At 49.2% G+C, this 21,220-nt stretch overlaps 4 protein-coding genes across 4 annotated transcripts; 2 read left to right on the top strand and 2 right to left on the bottom strand.

The window, feature by feature from the left end:
• The first annotated feature begins 634 nt into the window (after positions 1-634).
• Positions 635-3,042, top strand: LOC125538262 (protein GrpE-like). Its single transcript, XM_048701537.1, has 3 exons — positions 635-920; positions 1,563-2,024; positions 2,671-3,042. Exons 1-3 carry the CDS (start codon positions 720-722, stop codon positions 2,872-2,874), a joined length of 867 nt encoding a protein of 288 aa, XP_048557494.1. The 5' UTR covers positions 635-719; the 3' UTR covers positions 2,875-3,042.
• A 540-nt stretch (positions 3,043-3,582) lies between these two features.
• LOC125538261 (uncharacterized protein At4g26450-like) lies at positions 3,583-8,343 on the bottom strand. Its single transcript, XM_048701536.1, has 4 exons — positions 6,144-8,343; positions 5,076-5,256; positions 4,916-4,964; positions 3,583-3,999 (listed from the first exon to the last, which is right to left on the bottom strand). Exons 1-4 carry the CDS (start codon positions 8,033-8,035, stop codon positions 3,950-3,952), a joined length of 2,172 nt encoding a protein of 723 aa, XP_048557493.1. The 5' UTR covers positions 8,036-8,343; the 3' UTR covers positions 3,583-3,949.
• A 450-nt stretch (positions 8,344-8,793) lies between these two features.
• LOC125538264 (thioredoxin M3, chloroplastic-like) lies at positions 8,794-13,003 on the top strand. The gene is made up of 2 exons (XM_048701538.1): positions 8,794-9,107; positions 12,400-13,003. The coding sequence occupies exons 1-2, from the start codon at positions 8,888-8,890 to the stop codon at positions 12,720-12,722; spliced, it is 543 nt and encodes a 180-aa protein (XP_048557495.1). The 5' UTR covers positions 8,794-8,887; the 3' UTR covers positions 12,723-13,003.
• A 1,335-nt stretch (positions 13,004-14,338) lies between these two features.
• LOC125538260 (subtilisin-like protease SBT1.7) lies at positions 14,339-17,101 on the bottom strand. The gene has a single exon (XM_048701535.1). It carries the CDS (start codon positions 16,972-16,974, stop codon positions 14,665-14,667), a length of 2,310 nt encoding a protein of 769 aa, XP_048557492.1. The 5' UTR covers positions 16,975-17,101; the 3' UTR covers positions 14,339-14,664.
• Positions 17,102-21,220: the final 4,119 nt, after the last annotated feature.

Genomic DNA, 21,220 nt, shown 5'->3' with positions numbered 1-21,220 from the left:
GGACGACGGCATGTGAGGACGATGTAGAGGCGCAGCGGCAGCGACCCCGGCTCCTCCTTTTGAGCACGGAGGCAGAGGGAGGGGGTGAGGAGACATGGGCGGAGGAGAGGCAGGGGAGGAGGAGGTGGTGGAGGCAGAGGAGAGGAGGCTGCGGCCGAGAGGGAGGGGGGTGGCGGCGGCACGGAAAAGAGTAGCAAAATGAGGGAGAGAGAAGATATTTTCACGGGAGAGAGAGGCCCCAATCCTAATCTTTTCCTCGCTCGATGCGTTTGCTGTGCACTATTCATAGCGACACGTGGACGGCGCGAGCCTGCCTAGCACCCCCTTCATCCTTTGTATGTTCAATGGTGTGTCTGTTAACTATGAGACGTTTGTAACATCTTTGTCAATCTCAATCTCAAGATCCATTGGTTTAGGTCCTTAAAGTGTTTATATAAGCAGTGTATATGCATGTATGTGTTCATAGGAGAGTGTGCGTCTGTGTCTGGTATGTACTATATATTTAAAAAAAATAGAGGCTCAGTTGTTAAATCTGTGGGGGGGTTTTCCACCTAAATTACTGCCTTTTATAAAATCGACTAAATAAATAATTTAATAATACGAGAAATACAGAGCCGTGCTCACCCTTGGAACAATCTGGGGTGCACCGTACAATTCCACGCCGCGTTTTCTGCACTTTCCAGACAGCACGGAAGCAAAACGATAGAGGCGTATCCACTATGGCGGCAACCTACTGCGCCTACCCCGCCGCCGCCGCCGCCGCCGCCGCAAACCCTACCAGACGCCGCCTGCAAACCCTAACCGCGCCGGGCGCCCTACCTGCTGCTCGGAAACCCAGCCGCCAACCCCCCACCTTCCTCTCTTTCCGGCGCCCCAATGCAGCGCTGCCGCCGCTCCGCGTCGCTGGCGCTGACCCGCAGGTGAGATCTTCGGATTCTATCCTCGCTGTTGTAAGCTACGAGATTCCTAGAGAATTTTGCCTCTCTGTTCCTCTTTCTTGTTTGAGAGACAGAGGGATTAACTGATTGGAAGAAGTGGTCTTCTAGCAGAAGAAAGCTGAGAAGATTATAATTCTTTTAGCTCCAGATTTTTTTCTTCTGTGTTTATGCTGTGATGTGTTACGTTTGGTGGTTCATAATATTATTTTCAGTGAAAAGTTTCACTTATAGAGTACTTGAGCAAGTAAGGGTGAATTTTGATGTGTGAGGTTGACACTGGTAATTGATAAGCATTCATTTTACAGTACATATACGGTATGCTCTGAACAAAAAAAATCATAATGGGGAATGTTGTTTTTGCACTCATCAGCTGAACTGAACAAGATTGAGCATAGTGATAGAGCGAGTATTATAGGTATTAAGACACAATAGCAGATATGCATGTTAAGCTACTTTTTCAACTCATGAGACATAATTATTGAATAACCAAAATATTGGCACAGGTACGGCAAAACTGAAATGGAAAATAATAGGTTGATCATCAAAGAAAAATCTGTAGCTTATTGTTATGTATATGAAGGAGTTGATTTATCAAGTTTCACTAAACTGTTTAGTTTACTGCAGGTTGTAAATGGCGAAGATTTCCCTCCTATGAATGACCTAATTCGACTATACAAGAAAGCCTTTCTAGATGGAAACGAAGATGTTGTTAGTGACATCGAGAAGGCAATCACTAGCATGGAGGAAGAGAGAAGTAAAGCAGCTTCTCAGTTTGAAAGTATCACAGCTGAAATAGCTTCAGGGAAGAATAAGTTTCTTCGCTTAAATGCTGATCTAGAGAATTTTCGGAAGCAGACTGAAAAGGACCGTGCAAAGTTTACATCGAATATACAAGTGGAACTTGTACAGAGTCTGTTGCCTCTGGTTGACAGCTTTGAGAAAACAAATGTAGAGATCACCCTAGAGACTGAGAAAGAGCAGAAGATTAGCGCAAGCTATCAAGGCATATACAAGCAATTAGTAGAAACACTGAAAAACTTAGGCGTAGGGGTTGTGGAAACTGTTGGCAAGCCATTTGATCCAGTGGTAAGTATTGTTTACATCCTTCTTTATATATATTTCATCTGAGTGACCGCTTTAAGTTTTATTGCAATATGCTAAAGATTATGAATTACACGCATATTGATACGCCGTTAGGTTTATTTTGGATGTAGTGTGGTGATACGTAGATGATGTAGGCTTGTTAGTTTAACATTATGGTTGCACTCGACAGTTGGATTGCTCGCATTCTGCTGGTCAAACGATTCTTTCATATTTACAACCTGGTTCATATTCTGTAGTGAGTTTATCTTAGCTGCCACACGTTTCATCAACATGCATTTTGTGAATTTATATTATCTCTTCGGCTGAAAAAAGTCACTTGATTACTGCTTTGAACACTTTGGACAAGTAGGAACATCACTTTTGTCCTTCTCAAAACAAATTGAAGGATAAATAATAACTACTAGCCTCTAAATTGATTGTGCTGTTGACAGTTTGACACACACGCCTTTGTTTGCTCATTTTAATAAGTACATAAAATTCCCTGAAAAAAAAGTAGTACATAACATGGTTTGGATTCATCATGTATGCACAATGGTTCCACCTGGAAGTACGGAGCCATGCTCATGCTACTCTTCTTTTCGCATCATATGCAACATAATACGAGTCGATACCCTCTTTTCTTTTTAAGGTTCATGAGGCTATCGCGCGTGAAGAATCCACAGAGTTCAAGGCAGGCATCGTCTCACACGAAGTCCACCGAGGGTTCCTTCTGAGGGAGAGGGTGCTAAGGCCTGCCGCGGTGAAGGTCTCTAATGGTCCTGGTGACCAAAACGTGAGCTCCACATCTTCGGAGGAGCCTGTGGAGGATACCAAAGAGGATGCTGCTGTGTGAATCCGCCAGAAACCTGGCGCCAACATTTACCAAGTCGTTGTAGCTGGAGCACCATTGTTTGGGAGCTCTCGTTGTACTGTTAATATGGAGCAGAGTCATTTATGAGAATGTACACCTATGGTGATCTGCAACTTTGCAAGTATCCTAAAGAATTTTACTTTGGTGCAATCTAGCTTGAGTTCTTAGTTCTTACTGTACACGTGAATACTGGAGGTTTAACCTGTACTACCTTGTAAGCTCTAACCAGTAGTCTTAAGTTTGCTGATGTTCTTAGTAGAGTAGTGCATGGCTCAAGTGGAGGCAGCAGCTCTCAGTTTTGTCTCTCACTACGTCGGCGTGCTGGTGGTTACTGGTGACGGCGAACTAGCTACTGGTGGTTATTGGTGACGGCGAACTAGCTACTCCCCCGTCACAGTTAAATTTGCGTGCATTTCCATAATAGACAAGGTTTAGGGCGCATTGCATTTATTTCTAGTAGCTAATAAATACTCCGATGTACTATTTCTATATGCATGCGCAGTGTGAATGCTATTTCTTAACCTATCTCACAACTAATAGATAACCACCTAGGTCCCAGAGAATTTCCAAGCACGCCTTCTAAACCGTGACGGAGGGAGTACTACGGGTGTGATGACTCCTGGGTCCACGTTTGGCCCGGTCCGACTACTTCAGCAACAGATGAACACAAACCTTGTTCACAGGACCATGTGAAACAACAAATTTAAATTTATGTATGACATATCAAACTGTTTATACAAAAAAGAACAATCCTTTTAGGGGTGAATACACCATTGAACAAATGAACAAAATGCTGTGGAAACTATGGTACACTCGTGCGCTAGGTCCAGACGACCAAAACACTAACCATCTACTCTAGTGGTTGAGCAAACCGTGCAGACCTTGTCTTCACGGAGCGGCCAAGATGACCCTGGACTGGACGTGTGTTCGTGTTGTGTCCGTGAGATGCTGCCGGTGCTGCAGCAGAAATTTAACTGTTTATTTCCAGCTATACTAGAACAACTCTGTTCATTCATTGAATTCTCGGACAGTTTCAGCAGCAAGATTTAGCGCCACATCAGAAGAATTTGTAGTCCGGAGGCTGCTGATCCCAAACCTCCATAAAACCTGGAAAAAAAAGAGAACAGTTTCAAAAATTGCAACCCAGTCTTGGGGAAGGATGGAACATAATGCCAGGAGCTCAGAAGCATTGTGCCGCTGTCATGGACGGCAGGCTGCATTTTTCAGCAAGCAAAACTAGTAGCATGTTGTTCATTTTCTTTTATTTTCTTGCGAGGGGAACAAAAGGAATTCAAAGCAATCTACACAGAAGAAGTTCGAACTTTGATGATTTTATGCAAACATATGATCCACAGCTCCGGCAACTGACAGCATTCTGGAATGTGTGAGCTGACCCAAACTACGTACATGCAGCTCAAAGTATAAGCTAAAATCTAGTATGAGACACCACCTTTTTCCAATTGTACAAATATTTGTGGTTTGCCGACTAAAGTGAACATAGGCACACTACGGGGCTGTCTGGTTCCCAGCCACACCTAGCTACACCTTGCTACACCTAACCTTAGGCAAGTTTGACCAAGTTAGGTAGGTGTTTGGTTCTAGCCACACCTAAGGCAAGGATTTTTTTATGAGCAGTGAACCCCACATGTCATAGACACCAAAAGTGTGGCAAGATTCCCTTAGGCAAGTCAAAGTGTGGCTAACAATTTGAGCAACTCAACTAAGGCAAGTGTGGCAAAAATCATGTGGCAATATATGGCAAAGATAGCCACAATCCAAACAGCCCCTACATTATCAGCATTTCCACTATCTATGCTGCAAAGATAACCGATATGTGCAGAACACCAAATATGAATTGAACCTTAGTGCTTGCAAGTTTAGAAATTACTATAGAACTTTGGCATATTTTCTGTAGTCATATAAGTTTCAACATTCTACGAAGTAGGTAAGTGAGAGGTAGGCTGCACTTCACAGAAACAACAAAACAAATATAAAAAGAACATAATAGAGAAGCATCAATTACCAATATCACCTAGAGAATCATATATTGGATCATCCATGACAGTAATGACCTGCAAGAAAAATATATTTATTCATTATTTGTGAAAGCTATGTGGCATTATGATGGTAACTCCACGAAATTTCACTTGCTCTAGCGGACTGCCAGCACCAGCAAACCTCACCTCTGGATCATTTAGGCCCATCTCGGCATGAAGGTCTGCATGTAATGGTGGGTAGCATGGCATATCAGCACCAAGGAAATCTGGAATTGCGATGTTATAACCATCTTGCGTGCCAGGGAAAATGTTTGTGTTCACACTAGAGCTCATCATATTATCCATGCTTGGATATACCATCTCACTTCTGATAGACAGTAGATTGTATTAGTATGGAAAGATAGATTAAAAAATTGAAGCATGTAGCAAGCATAACAGATATAGAAATATATATCAAGGCAACTTAAGAAACAGGTGTCAACTTATAGTCTTATACATGATTGGTTTGACCACTGAAATGGTTCCCCCATGTTATTGACAGGTGGACTACACAAATATACTGAAGGCGTGGTTGTACCATCTTGAGCATTACTTTGGGATAGTGCCACGCTGCTACACATATACACAGTAGGTTTGGTTTAGAAAGCAATTGACAAAATGTTCCTTTTTAGCTGAATTACTTCAAATTCCAGTAGCTACAAATAAGTCTCTTGTTCTCTTTTACTGTGAATGCAGTATCTCATTATATTAATGCCCTAGATATGAAAAATACAAATCTTGCTGTTGCTGATGCTAAGATGGCAGTGTTTTCCAGGAAATCAGTAATGAAACTATTGGCGAGATAGCTTCCAGCATATTTACCTATCAACAGTTTTTCGAAGATCACTGAGCCAATTACTGCTGATAACTGGCTAGTGGCTACACAAAAATGATTGCCTAAACTTAACTAGTCCGAGACAAGTTTCTTCAAGGCCAGACATGATAAATCCATAATGTCAAAAAGGAAATGAAATGTTCACTCTGTCTTGTGTATCTATCAGCCAATGTTTAGGAAATCGTTAACTGGTAACTGCTCGGCCGGCTTGGCAAGTAGGGGATTAATAGGCGAATCGGTCCATAAATCAGTTAATAGGCTACTTGGTGGCCCACCGAGCAGGGATTAATCAGTCAATTAAATGATTTATCGGACGATATTTTGAAAAATGCTATCAGCAGAATGAAATAGCAGACAGATGGGAGGAGGAAGGAACTTACTTTGGTCTTAAAGTATCAGACACACTAGGTTCAATTGGAGGGTCATCTTCAATATCAATTATTTGAATAACCTTATCGTTTAACGGAATTTGGGAAAATCTGTCAGTGTTACTAGCATTGTTACCCACAGTTGTTCCAAAATCAAAAGGCTGCTGATTTTGCACCTCCATTGAACATACAACATTGGAGCACTGGCCAAAACCAGGATCATTTCGTATATCAGCAAGCTCTGGACTACCAATGAGGTTGAGATCACATATTTTAAATGAGCTAGATTGACCAAGTTCTTCCTGTTTTATCGTGACAACAGCTTCATCTTTGATATTAGGTAATAATTCCACACTATCTGTTGTTTTCCCTTTATCAGCTGAATCAATCAAGTCTTCATGTTGTGGTGGTGTATCAATATTGTAAATTTGCACTTCTTCCCTCACTTGAAGCTTCGAACAATCGTGCTGAGAAGCCAGTGTAGGATTCAGTCCATCACACTCCTTAATTTCCTGAACTGTGTAATGTTGTGCAGTACTGTTCTGTTCTTGCACATCTCGTATCTCAGTTTGTGCTGCTTCTTCTTGGAGTCCCACGTGTTCCACCATTTGATTGCAAGCAAGACTTGGGTCAGTATGTTCTAGGCAGACAAGGTGATCTTTATTGTCTCCCTGGACATTAGTCAAGGAGCTGTCATTTGCTGATTCATCAATCACCATCGGAGGAGCCAGATCTACCTGTTTGGCCAATGCAGTATCTCTATGGGTTGATGCTCCATTCCTATGAGCAGGTATTGATCGTGGTCTTGTTGGGGCTCTTGCAAAATTACAATTGCTCAGCAAATTCTGACAACCACCATGCAAATTATTTTCAACGCTTGATCCCTTCTCATCTTCAGCCTTGTCATCTAAACTCTTGTCATGTTCAGCCTTCTCGTCCATAATACTACCATCATCAGGCTTGTCATCTGAGGGCACTGGCGAATGATTTATCTCCCCCTCCTCAACAACACCAGAAGAAGCATTAGTATGAATACTCTCACTGTTGATCCCTTTCTCAACGACCTCCAAATCAGACACCTTAGCATCCTCCTCCATTTTATTAGCCTCATTCTCATTCTGCACCTCTTGCACGACATCAACATCCTTCCTGACATTACTGTTAGAGCTCACCTTTGAGCCAGTATCCTCCAACTCTGACTCCCCCACAGCCTCCAGCTTCGATGTTGGTCTGTCCCCGGCCACGCCCGAGACACTACTCCCAACCTCATCAATCCCAGCACTGGCTCGCCGGTCCCTCCTATACCCAGGAGCCCTATCCTCCTCGTCATCATCACCATAATTCCGGCTATCCAAATAATCCCTACTCCTCTCCCTGTCCCGGCCCCACTCTGAATTCCTGTTGTAAGCCCCAAACTTCCTCTTCCCCCTCCCATTGTAGTTACCATTGTCACCGCCATTGTAATCACCACCATGGTTCCGGCGTGAGCGGGGGTTAGGATTACCGTACTCATCATCAAGACGCTGTCGGCCATTCCGGCGGGAGTCGTAGAACGCGGGGGCTTCCTGAGCCTGCGGCAACGGAGGCGCGGGCGGCATCTGACCCCACCCAGCTCCACCGCCCCGCTGCAGCGATGCCGGCGGGAGCACGCCTTTGGCCACCAGGTACTCGGCGGCGAGGCGGCCGGCCTCCATGAGCACCTCGTACCTGTGTCGCGCGGGCGCGCCCGGCTGAATGGACGGCGGCGGCGGTGGGGGCTGCCGATAGAAGTGCTTCTGGCCGCGGCCGCCGCGCGCGAACGGCGGCACGCGGCTGCGGCCGCCGCCGTGCTGCGGGTACTGCATCCGGGGGTGGTCGAATCGGTGCGGCTGCAGGCTGACGCCCTGCTGCTGCCCCCGATCCATCCGCGGCAGCGAACAGATGCAACGCGACAGAGAACACGCAACAGAAGGGAAATGCGAGAAATCGCGCGCGCGCGCGAGCCGGAGGAGGGCGGAGGCTCACGGGCGGACGTCGGCGGGCCGCCGGACCATCGATCGGGGGGGGGGGGGGGGGGGGGGGGGGGGGGGGGGGGGGGGGGGGGGGGGGGGGGGGGGGGGGGCGCCGAGATTTGGGGCCTCCGAAGCCGGAGCTGCGGTTTTCCGTTTCGCGACGAAAAGGAGGAGGAGGAGGAAAAAATAGTTCCAGGATAATTTGCTCGCAGCTGCGGGTGGAGAGGAGAAATGATTTACGAGTCAAACGAGAAGCTCTGATTCGTTTTGCTGTTTGGACGGTTTGGGGAGAGGTGCGTGTACGCGTGGATCGGCGGTGGATAACCGGAGTTGTTGACACGGTGACAGGTGGGCCCGGTGACGTGTGTGGGCCATGCGCTCCGGCTCTTGGTTAGGTTGGCCACGCTCATGGGGCCGATGGTGACGGTAGGTGGATGAGAGAGAGAAACAGAGGGAGATGTTGATCCCTTCCCTTTGATTCATGGAAAAGAATGGAATATCTCGTGCGAGAATTCGAGTAGTATTTCTGGTGGTATTCCCGCGAACTCAAGGCTCGCGGAAAGGAAATGGCGTGGCCGCCTCCCTCCCTCCGTCCACGCCGCCCGTTCGCCATCCGACGGCCGCGTTTGCACTCGCGCATTTTCCGCCTTGGCCGTCAACGTAATGAGCTCGGACGGACCGCGTGCTGCCTGCTGCGTGCGTCTCATAAGTTTCCACCCACCACGTTCTCCGCCACGACTCCCCAGCTCTCAAATTCCTCAAACCATGGCCGCCGCGGCCTCACGGCACCTCTGCTCCGCCACGGCGCTGCTGTCCCCCTCCGCCGCCGCGGCGCCCATCCGCCAGAGGGTCGGCTACGGCTCCTCCTCCAACCGCCGGTGGCTGTGCCGCCGGTGGGCCCACGGGCCGGATGCCGCGTCCCGGATCCGGCGCCTGACGACTCGCTCGAGGACAGCGAGGGTGAGCTGCGCCTATTCCACCGGCGGTAAGGGCCGCCTCGCTGGGATTTCCGTTTCACTCGGACGCCAGCCATGTCTTCGTTTCTCGTATGATTAATTAGTCCTCAGTGCAGGTAGTTTGCGACTACAACATAGAACAGTTGTCATACGATTAGGCCAACTCCAGCGCACGACCCCAAACGGACGTCTGTTTTGCCTGGATTCTGTCTGTTTGGGTAGAGCAATGGGGTCGTGTCCGGGCATCCTGGGATACGGTGGCCGTGCGCCCAACGCACGGACGCATCCTTTGGTCCCATCCTGTCCGTCTCCATTTTCAAACACCAACTTTCGAAATACCACGCCCTAGTTTTAGGCCAGCGTCCCTAGTTCACGCCGGCAACACAGCCAGCGGCCTACACGTCCTCGCCGGCAACACAGCCAACCTCCAAAATGAATAGTTTTGTTCGCCGGCAACACAGCCAGCGGCCGGCAACACAGTCAGCCTCCAAAATGAATTTGTTTCTCGCCGGCACACAGCCAGCGGCCGGCAGCCATGCCAGCCTCCAAAAAAAGAACGGCCATGGCCGATCAGACGACCTAGTTCAGGCCGTCGGCGTCGAACATCTCCTTCTGCTTGGCCTCGAACCAGCTCCTCGTCTTCTCGCTCATGATCGCAAGGGCCACTCATTTGCTTTGGTTGCGGCATTGGTGGCCTCGATGTCGAGCTGCCTCTGCCTGGCCGTGACATTGGCGGCCTCGATGTCGAGCTGCCTTTGCCGGGACGCCTCCTCCATGTCGATCTTCCTCTTCTTGGCCGCCTCCTTCATCTCAAGCTTCTTCCTTTGAAGCTCTAGGTATTGCTTCATTTGCTCGTCCTTGCTTTGTCGTTTCTTCTCGTCCCTCACATCCTTTTGAGACATCATGGCATGCAAAGTCTCATGCAAGGCCATGGATGAGGCATCACGTATGTCGTCCACCTTGGAGTTGGTTTTGCCCCTCGGCCTCTTCAACGCCTCACCATCTCCACCTCCAGCCAACGCGGCCGTCTTCTTGCCTCTCTTCCTTTGAAGTTCATGGTATTGATCCTTGAACTTAGGGCAATTGTTGATGATTGTCCAACAATGCGTAAGAGTGAATGGCTTGTCATTGTGCCGGGCCTTGAATGCTTCCAAAGATTGAAATGCCTACACCACATGATCAACAACAATTGAACATGCGAACATATACAAGGCCGAAGTCTCATGGCCGTAGCAACGAAAGAACTAGGATGAGGAGAGCATACCATGTCACAATGCCGAGACCACTCACGGGCCGTGTTTCAACGCTCTCAAGTGCGGCACATATACTTGTTGCACTCTTGTTGGATGAACAACCACCTCTTTTGAATCGAGGTGATGCCACGGTCGCTTGTAATTTGGTAGGGCTCAAACATCTTTCTTTCATGGAATGTTTTGTGGATCTCGTCCAAAAAACAAGGCCCTTTTGTTGCGCTGCCAGTCCTCGGATCTTGGCTAATCTCCATCCAACATTGGCAAATCAACTTGTCCTCGTCTTGTGAATATGAACCCATGCGAATGCTCTTCCTCCTCTTTTGTGCTTCCGCTCTTTGGGTGAGCTCGTCGATGAACAATGGCTCGCCCCCAATATCAATATCATTGCCTTCATTCTTCATCACCATCACCTTCGCAATAGATATCATCGTCTTCCATGCCACGAGTCAGCACGTCGTGGGCCTCTTCATCGGCAACGTACTGGGCGCGGCCATCCTGACTTTGGGTCTCCTCGGATCGTAGGCACCGCCATGCCCACCCTCGTAGATCACATCCTCCATGTACTGGTTGTAGAAGGGGTCGTTCGACCGTTGGCGTTGGTGTTGGCATTCCGTCGAACAGGACGCGGGGGGACGGCATGGTGCCCGTAAACGGTGGTCGTGCTTGCTTTCTTTGCATCTCGACGGACGGCCGGCCGGCCGCCGCTGGACCCCGGAGTGACGTTGAGGTCGATGACGGCCGAGGGGCGCGGGGTGGAAGGCGCGATCACGCCAACGTCCGGCGACCCCGAAAAACGGGTTTGGCCGTCGTGCCTTGGCGGAGGAAAGCCGGGCGACATAGGCGTGGTCCGCGACGTCGACGACGGGCAGTGCTGAGGCCTGGCGACCGACGAGCCTGTGCTCGCCGGGCCGACGGCTGCACCAGAGAAACCCGCCGGACGGCAAAGGCCAAGCATGAGGAGGGTGTGCCCTTTGTTGATGATGACCTCCTTCTCGTCGACCTCGGCCTTGTGCCGCGCGGCCTCCACCGCATCGCGCTCGGCGGCGAACTTAGCCGCGGCGGTCTTGCCCTTGACGGCTGCCCTCTGGTTCCTCCTCTTCGCCGATTCCGCGTCCATCTTGGCGAGCTCCTCCGGCGTGCATTCCGACCGCGGCTTCCTTGGACCCTTGGCCGCCTTCTTCTTCATTGCTTTGTGCCACCGTCGGGCGGGCCAGGGGAGGACAAGCGCGCTGTCCGTTTCACCCCAAAAGCCGCCCAAACTTGGGCCGGGGATGGGTCGAAAGGGGACAGAAAATGGACAAAAGTCCGTTTGCGCCCGCGCGCTGGGCCGTCTGGTTTGTCCCTTTTGCCCCAAACGGACGCACCCGGACATGATGTGGTCGCGGGCTGGAGTTGGCCTTAGATTCGGGCCACTTGAATATGTTGCAAAGATGAACTGTATGACTTAGCAATCCCAATTCCTCGCTGTAAAATTCAACTTTATGTTCGGATCGGCCTTCTCATTCTGAAGTATGTCACTGTTTGAGGATTGAAGCTCTGGAATGAAGCGTTCTCACTGCTTAGATTGGTTGTTGGTGTGTGTCAACCTGTGTGAGTTAATCGCTAATGTGCTACTTAGTGTCTAATGTACTATGCAGGAAAATACAGCCCCATGTTCAGTTCTTAGATTGCTTGTTCCATTGATAAACATAGTGGAAATTACTAGTAAGCATCGTATGCCTGGCCTCATGGTGTTATTTTGCTGCACTACTACACATTATAAAGTCATAGCGTCATAACTCACTCGCTCACTATCATGGTACTGTCAGACTGTCGGTTCATGCAAGCTGCACTAATGCGTGAATCCTTCTTTTTCAGAATATAGAAGAAGCAATTAGCTTAGTTAATCTTTGTGATTCACCTCAGTGAAGAGTGAAGACTAGTAGCTACCTACACACTTCTTTCACGTGTTTGGTTTTCTGAACTCCGTTAATTAACTTCATCTGTTTTTACTTCTTTGTGACTTTGTGAATTTAGTCTGCACACGTAGAGAAGATATGTAACAGTAGTGTTCTTTACATTTGTACAGCTGAAGCAATCACTGCATGTTCCTGGAACCAAAATGTCATCTGCAGTGATGTGCCTGTGCTTGTGGAGTTTTGGGCCTCATGGTGTGGACCTTGTAAAATGGTCCATCGAATTGTCGACGAGATTGCGGCCGAATATGATGGAAGAATAAAGTGCTATAAGCTTGACACTGATGATTACCCACAAACTGCAACTTCCTACAATATTGAGAGGGTTCCGACTGTTTTACTATTCAAGGATGGAGAGAAAATACATAGTATTACTGGAACTCTGCCAAAAGCCGTTTATGTGAGGGCCATTGAGAATTCTTTCTTAGAACAGTGACCATTTTGGTTACAACGTTATATTGTTACTTGGTCCAGATTCATATTCCCATATACTTGATTTTTCACTGCCAGCTAGTGGAAAGAGTAGGGAAGGTAAAGTTGGAGTTACAACTTGAGCTTCTTGTTATCCCTTAGCTACACAACTTACTGTAAATATTGATGTAGTTCTGAAAAAAAAAAAGGATTGCTGGACCTCTTTATTTTACCTTGAGGGTTGTAATGAATCATGATTGTTATCATTGATGTGAAACAGGGACGAATATTTAAGGCCCTTAGAAATATCTTGTTAAATGAAGTCAAATTAAGATTTCCGTTATACTTTACTTTATGTACCTCACATTGTCTGTTTTTCTTCTTCTTTTGCACCCCTTATGTATCAACATTTTCGTGCTATTTTTCAGAGCTAGAGTAAATACTTAATCATTTAGTTCCTATATACAGAATCATCTAAGATCTAACCTATTCAAGTTTATCTTCTGAAAAGGTTTATCCCTGTTATGTCAGTGCAATTGTTGTTTCTGTGGGGCTGCTAATACCGAGCTAATTGTCCCAGGTAACTCTTCAAGGCATGTTTGATTAAACCTCTCCTATTATTTATTGTCTCTAATCTGTAATATATATCTAGACTTAACAGGCTAAACCTTGGTTATGATGCATAACTTTTATTTTATTACCCTTTAGCTTGCCTAGGGTGTAATATTTAGCTCTCGTTGGGCTGACAAAGAAGACCCACACACAAGGTAAAGGCTGGCGAAGAAAAAGACTAGAATATTGGCAAGTACTTTGGCAGGCGGTATCAACAGGCTGTTGCCATGGATTTTTAACCTTTCCATGCTGAAGACTAGTGCATAGTAAGTAGTTGAGAGTGGCTTGAGTGGAACCAATGGTAGGATACAATAGACTTGCGTTCCTTAGAGATTGAATTGCTTATTATTGATAATATCCAACTGAATTAATTCGATTATCTCATTTTTCGTGGACAGTAGCACAGTTGCAGCTGCTCCTACAGTGGTACTGTTTGGCTAGTGGCTACATGTATTTACCCTACCTTTCGGAATTTGAGCTATGTACAGTAGCCTTCTGAGGAGGTATAGCACAATTATATGATTGGAATTTCTGGTGATCACCAGAATGTTCAGGTAGACCTAAATGCAGCTGAACCACATCAAGTGCCACATGATGGCGATCAAAGTTCTGGTGATCGTCTGATGACTGCCTGACTTAAATCAATTTGCTGAAGTCTGTTTTTTCTCCAACGGTATTCAGTTTGGAGCTCTGAAGTTGTCTGAGCTTTACTTAAAATTCAGTCTAATGCTACACTTGGTTGTAGAAGGTACTGGAGTCTGGATTGAAGCTTTAGACGCAGGTGGTGCATCAGGTGCTTACACTTTTTTTCGGATTTAGGACTTGGATCATTCATATGTACTGTAACAACCATCCACTTTGCCCTTTTCTGAAGTTTTATTTTGTATCCCTCATGGCAATATCAATAACATCTGGAAAAGCAGACAATCACTTTTCATCATTTTTCTTATGCACAAATAATCTTTTTATGTATGGTGTATGCTGGTACCGATCACTGTTGTTGATGGAGAACATACCAGCCATTTGAGATTTCCAAACAAGCATGTAACAATGCTTATAATTTCACACCCTATTACATTTAGAGATTTACATATTTTGAAGCAAATCAAACTGGTGGAATATGTGTTACTAGCTCATTTTAGGCCAAATGTGATTTGTTGAGAAAAATGTGTACAAATTTATAAATTATTATAGAGGCTAAATACACTTGACATCATCAGTACCATACCTTGGTGCGCTTTTTCTCCTTTGCTTTCAGTCTATGTATTACTTCTTCTGGTCAGTATTATATTATTTATTGTTTTTGTATGGTCATCCTTTATTTCTGTTCCTGCTATGTTGGCAGGTCTTTCTCCTCACTGAGCAAATGCTGAGACTATTGGACTCCTGACAGCATGCTTTCCTCCAACCTCATTCCAGGTCAAGAAGCCATGGTTTCCAATGTAGCTGTAGTCATCTCCTGCTCTCTTCACCTGGCTGACCTGCACGGTGACACTGAACCCTTGCTTGCTGCCTTTGCCTCCAAAGGACAGTGCTGACGGCGTCACCGTCACCTTCATCCCTGCCGGAGCCGTCACCGACACGCTGTACTTTGCTGCCGAGCCGGCGACGTTGGTCAGGACCCTCTTGAACGTCCGGGTGGCCGACGTCGTGTGGTTGAGGATCACCATGAACGATGGGTAGTTCAGGTTAAGGTTGGCACCGGCGGCGCAACTGGCGTTTCGCCGGCCGGTCACGGCCGCTATCTGCCGGCTGCTGTAGCGGAGGCCGCAGAGGAAGTTGACGTAGTCATCTGCCGTCGCGTCGTACACCAGGCCGGGGTCTGTGGCCTGGTTGGGGCTCACGTGGCCGCTGCCGTAGTCCAGAGGTGTCCCTGGTGATCGATTTGGCATGCTGACGATGACGTTGTTGGCGTTGTCCTTCACGTAGGCCGTGGTCATCATGGCCGAGCGGATGGCTGCCGGGCTCCAGTCGGGGTGCGCAGACCGCAGCAGGGCGACCACGCCGGCGACGTGCGGCGACGCCATAGACGTGCCGGAGACGAGCATGTACTTGGCGTAGAGCTTCTGCTTGCCGATCTCCATGATTTCCTTGTTGGGCACCCATGCCGCGAGGATGTCCACCCCCGGCGCGACGATGTCCGGCTTCAGGATCGCCGGGCTCATCTGGGTCGGCCCGCGGGAGGAGAAGTACGCCACGGCCGGTGCCGGCTTGACGCCGAGCTCCGTGCCGACGAACCGAATGCTCACCTTGGGCGCCTTGGTGGCCGTCACAAACTTCTGGATAGCGGCGCCGTCCGACGGGGTGACCAGCACCAGCGGCATGACGTAGTCAGTCGGCTGCAGGAATTCCTTCATGTTGCTGGCGGCGATCAGCCCGCGGCCGCCGGCGCCCTGCACCTCGTCCATCTGCTCCCTGAGGCTCTCGCCGGCTGTGCAGAAGACGTACTTCCCGCTCACCTCCTTGCGGCTCAGGCTGGAATAGTCGCACTTCTGCTTGCTCTTGTTGCCGTGGCCGTAGTAGAGGTCGGCGTCGGCGATCGGTGTGTGCTCCGGGTACACAGATTTGCCGTGGATGCTCTTGCCGCCGCTGCCGCTGCCGAGCGTGACGGTCGCCGTGAACTCCCTGTCGATGGTCGACGCGCCGACGGTGGTGATCCAGGGCGCGCCGTTCATGATGGTGTACCCGTCGGAGCCGTCGTTCCCGGCCGAGCACGTAACGAAGATTCCCTTCTGCATGGCGGCGAAGGCCCCGATAGCTATGACATTGGTGTCGTAGGAAGTTTCAGGGAAGCCCAGCGAGAGCGACATGACGTCGACGCCGTCGGCGATCGCTCGGTCCATGGCGGCCAGCACGTCGCTGGACGCGGACTCGAGGGTGTCGCCCGAGAAGACGGCCTTGTACATGGCGAGCCTGGCCATGGGCGCGATGCCTGTGGCCGTGCCGTTGGCGTAGCCGAAGTAGCTGGCGCCCTTGACGGCGCTGCCGGCCGCCGTGGACGAGGTGTGGGAGCCGTGGCCGTAGTAATCCCTGGCCGAGTCGTAGTCGTCCGGCGCGATGGCGAGGCCGCGCTGCTTGAGGGCCTTGCTGAAGGAGCGCGCCCCGATGAGCTTCCCGTTGCACATGGAGGCCTTGAAGGCCTTGCCGACCTCGCACGCGCCCTTCCACCTCGCCGGCACGGCCTTGGTCGTCATGCCCGCGTCGCTGAAGCTCTCGCTCTCGGGCCACACGCCCGTGTCGACGATCCCCACGATCACGTCCTCCCCGTACTTGGACGCCGGCCAGACGCCGCCAGCGCCGCCGCCGGTGAGCCCGAGGAACTCGGGCGTGCGCGTGGTGTGGAGCCGCGCGTACGTCTCCGCGAAGGCGGTCACGTGCCCCTCCATCCCCTGTATCTCCGCGAGCTGCCGCGGGGTGAGCACCGCGCTGAAGCCGTGCATGGCGTGCGCGTACGTGTACAGGTGCTCCGGCGCCGCCTCCTCCTCCTTGCCAGCCAGCGACGACAGCACCGACGTGTACCAGCCCTCGTGCGTCGTGAACGGCGTCGGCATCGCCGACACGTCCATTTGCACGATGTACGGCCGCCGGTCGCCCTCTGCAGCCCCCGCCACACATGCCACCAAGAAGAAGCTTACGCCAAGCAGAGGCAAAACCTGACGGTTCATCCTGTCAGATGTTTCAGCTCAGGGCAGAGCGTCTTCTCCTCTTATGCAGGCTGCGAGGAGCGAGAGTGAGCGTGAGTGGATGCCACAAGTGGAGGGCACTCGGAGGGCGCGGTGGTGGCACTGGTGGCAACCTGCCGGATACATTATATACATATTGGATTCCATGGAGGCCATGAGCCCCCCTAGAAAACTAGCCAAGAATCTTCTGAAGATCATTCTCTGGAGGAAAGCAGCTCAGACAGCAGGGCCCCGGGCCGTGCGGACGGGCGCCATGTTCCACCATGTATGTTGCAATCATTCGCGTCGGCCGTTGGCTAGCTTGGCGCGAACGCGAACGCGAACGCATAGTTGTGTTGGGTGTGCGTCCATTTCGCTGGGCTGGCCTTGCTTTCCTCCCACGATACCCTCCGCGCTGCCTTTACAGCAGCAAGCAGTACTGATCTCAGTCTCGTCCGGTGGCCGCGCCGTTAAATCTTACTCGACAATTCGTTACGCACTCGTCGTTTCGTTCGGGTCAGGTCGTGGCACCGAGAGGGGCGCGTGCATGCTCGCAAAGTCTCAAGATATGTTATCCCTCCCTTGTGGGTGCTGCACTACTGCACTCGAGTCTTTTCACTGCTCTTTTGTCTTGTGAGATCCTACCGAAACACGTTTTCCATTAAGGAAAACAGAGGTTTGCTAGAGAAAATGTACGTACGATTTATCATGTCTCTCACGTACTGAGATGAGTAATGCTACATGACCAGGATTGGAGAAGGGGGGGGGGGGGGGGGGGGGGGGTAGAAGTTTAAGTAAGAAGTTTCGTAGCTTTACGTGGAGTCGTGGATGTAGAATTATCGTACTGAGATATAGCAGCAGCCATCGGGGTTGACTGAACCCACGAAAGGGACTCAAGTGCTGAACCCTCTGAGAAAGGGGAGGAATTTCGGGGCTGAAGGCGTGCGACACAGTTTGAATTGCACACCCATTTAATTCTGAATCCTCGCGTGCCGGATTCTAATTCTCGAACGACGGTGACTGAAATCTGGCTTGAAAGTGATCAGAGTTCCTGGGATCATGCATGGCGCAATCAAGTTCTGCTCTGCACCAGTCGTCAAGCTCTGAGTGATAAAGCTATCGACGTGGATGGTCTTGCTTCCTGCGAGGTTCAAATCAAACAGTAAATGAAGCTCGAGATTTTGGGTGCTCCTTCGGCTGGTCTTCTCCTCGTGCTCCACTCAGGTTCGGTTGAGTGCTCCGTCTGGTCTGGCCGACGGTTGCACCATCGAAGGGATTTCTTTCTTAATTGCATGCATGCAAAGTCATTACACGATCACGATTTGGGTCATCCATCTTTCTATCCAATGCAGCTTCATAAATGCTACTGGATGGAGAGGAGTACAAGGGGGATGCAAACGAAGATTGCGGGTGGATGCAAGAGGGGTGGGTTTGCGGCCAGTGCCACAACAGAGGCTTATAGTCGTCGCTAGATGGTCTAAGGTTTTGGATGTAATTTTTATTATTTCTAGTGTCTGTTGTACTATCATGATTGAAGATGAATAGATTGAAATTTTTTTCGGAAAAAAAAGGCTTGTCCCTGTTTAGAACAAATTATTTTTCATATTACTATTATTTTTTGTGGAATATAGGATTTTCATATCAATGATTCCTTACTTTTCTTCACATTCTGGAGGATTCAACCCTCATGTTTCTATTTCCTTTGATAAGTCCGACGCAAAGAATATTCTACGCTATATCGCCTCAATCTTCCCCTCCCATATTCTCCGCTGTTCTCTTTGTTGACGAAACAATTTCTTGTAAAATTTTGGAGCATTCAAATAACTAGGTTGTATAATTCTTGCATTTTAGATTCCAGTAGAACTTAATGAGACTTGACATCCGATTCTTGCAAAATTTATATGCCTGTATTTTTTCTATCTCACGTTTGTTTCAAAATGCTCTTAGACTATCCACAATGGGAGTAACATAGATGGTAACATCACACTTATCTAGACAAAATAGATGATGTGACATATAATTAATGAAGAAAGAGAGACATGTGATAACATAACTAGTTACAATAACATCACACATATCAAGAAAAAATAAGTCTATAACCTAATAAATGAAGTGATGCATGACACAACACATATATTACTACCCAATAGCATAGACTAGTAACATATGCATGTTATTACTTTAAGTTACTCCCCACTGTGACTAGTCTTAGTGTTAATTTTATGACCAACGACGAACTAACTAGCTGTGGGTCGCCACTTGCACCCCTAACAGGTGGCATGCAGTAGTTGTCAAGCTTGGATGGTAGCACTGTCCTAGAAGAAAGTGGTTAATTATAATGGTATATGATTAAGCAACAAAAGAGATAGACACCATGATGCAAAGCTGATGGTGATGAGTCTTTCACGAGGCCAAGTAATCATAGGCGGTTGGTGCATCAGGCGTGCGGCCTTTTACTAGTAGGAGTACTCGTAATCCAGAGACCAGGTCGGGTGCAAATGGCAAGGAGAGAAAAGGATGTGGTCGATCCACTTTGTTTCAACTTTCAAAGACGTTAACATAATTAAAGGCTCGTTAAAGCTTCCTAAGGACCTTATCAAGCAAAGCTTGATGCCTATGTTCTCAAAAGAACGTTGTTTTTGTAGTGAGCCGGCTTCCGGCTCAGGTTATCTAGAGCCCCGGACAATTCTTGAATGAAGCCATAAAAGAACTGTAATCTGAATATGTCGGACAGAGAATTCTTGGCAACATTCGCTTCTTGACTGCACCATGGCCCTGGCGCGCGAGCATTATTGGATCTAGACCTTGTCCATGTGATAACTCAGACTAGAAAACCGAATGCTAGATGTTGGATCTTTACACTTCTTGACTCCCATCCGCAGACAGTTTTGTGAAAGCATCAGTTACCTTGTGGTCAATATGGCACGCCCCGCGCAAGGCTATCCACGAACATCAGATCCATAGCCCGCAAGCTACAAATTGCTTCATACAGGCATCTCCAACGTTCTATGACAAACGTCCGGATCGCACAGTCTGGGCACTTTGAGCCCTCTAGCGCTGTCCATTAAACGTTCGCGGACAAGTCCGCACGTTCAAATTCATGGTGTTGAGTATGTTATTTATGCATATATATTGTCTACATTCATCTTTTTAGTTTGTTGTATAGATTAAGGTAAAGACCTCATTTTGTATTTATATATACCGTGCACATTGCACCGAATCAATACATTGTACAATTCATACATCTTCATGGTATCAGTTTTTAGGTTCTAAAACCCTAGCTTCCGCTGCCGCCGGCGCTGCCGCGCAACTCCTCTGCACCGCCGCTGCCGACGACCGTCTCTCGCGTCGGCCGCCGCCCTTATCTCCCACGCATGCCATCGTCCGATCGCTCGTCGCCAGCCCGCCCCAAGCCATCGCACCAGCCCGCTAGCTGCCGCCCGCGCACCTATCTGCATCGCCAGCCCCGCAACCCTGCATCGCCTGCTGCTACTGCCACGCACGTAGCCACGCCGCCTAATCCAGTTGCTAATCCCGCCCGACCTGCAACCCTGCATCGCCTGCTGCTTCAGCCGCAAGCCGACACACCTCGCCAATCCAGCTGCTGCCGCGCAAGCCGCCACGCCTCGCCCGCCCAGTCGCTTCGCCCGCCGAGCCGCCGCGCATCGCCCGCCCAGCAACATTGCCGAGCCGCCGCAAGTCCTAACCCGAGTCGTCCGAGCCGCCCGTCCGGTTCCCGCTATGTCGTCTGTCACTTCTTCCACGTTCACTAACTTCAACCCGTTCGCCGACACCAACCCTTCCGATGTCAACGACATCCGCAAGCTCAACATCTTCGAGCGGGTGCCGGTTCGTCTCTCTCAGGTGGACTCCTATCACTCGTGAAAGACGTATTTCTCCCTTGTGTTCCGTGAGTATCATCTCATAGACCACGTGGACGGTACCGTCGACTCCAGCCTCGTTACCGAGTTTCATGACTGGTCCACCATCGACACCACAATCATCTGCTGGTTTTTCCTCACCATCACGCCCGACCTCTTCCAGACGGTCGTGACGGACGATGATGATGCATGCGCCGTGTGGACCAAGCTGAACGGGCTCTTCACCGACAACAAGCTCCAGCGTCACGTTTTTTTGCAGCAAGAGTTCTTTGGGTGTCATCAGGACAACACCTCCATCGAGGACTATTGTCGCCGCCTTAAGACTCTCACTGACGAGCTTTGCGATATCGGCGCCAAGGTCGATGATG

Source organism: Triticum urartu, chromosome 2 (genome assembly GCF_003073215.2).
Source record: "Triticum urartu cultivar G1812 chromosome 2, Tu2.1, whole genome shotgun sequence".
NCBI classification, from domain to species: Eukaryota; Viridiplantae; Streptophyta; class Magnoliopsida; order Poales; family Poaceae; genus Triticum; species Triticum urartu.
The sequence above is the reverse complement of the archived record's forward strand: the minus strand, read 5'-3'. Positions and strand labels throughout refer to the sequence as shown.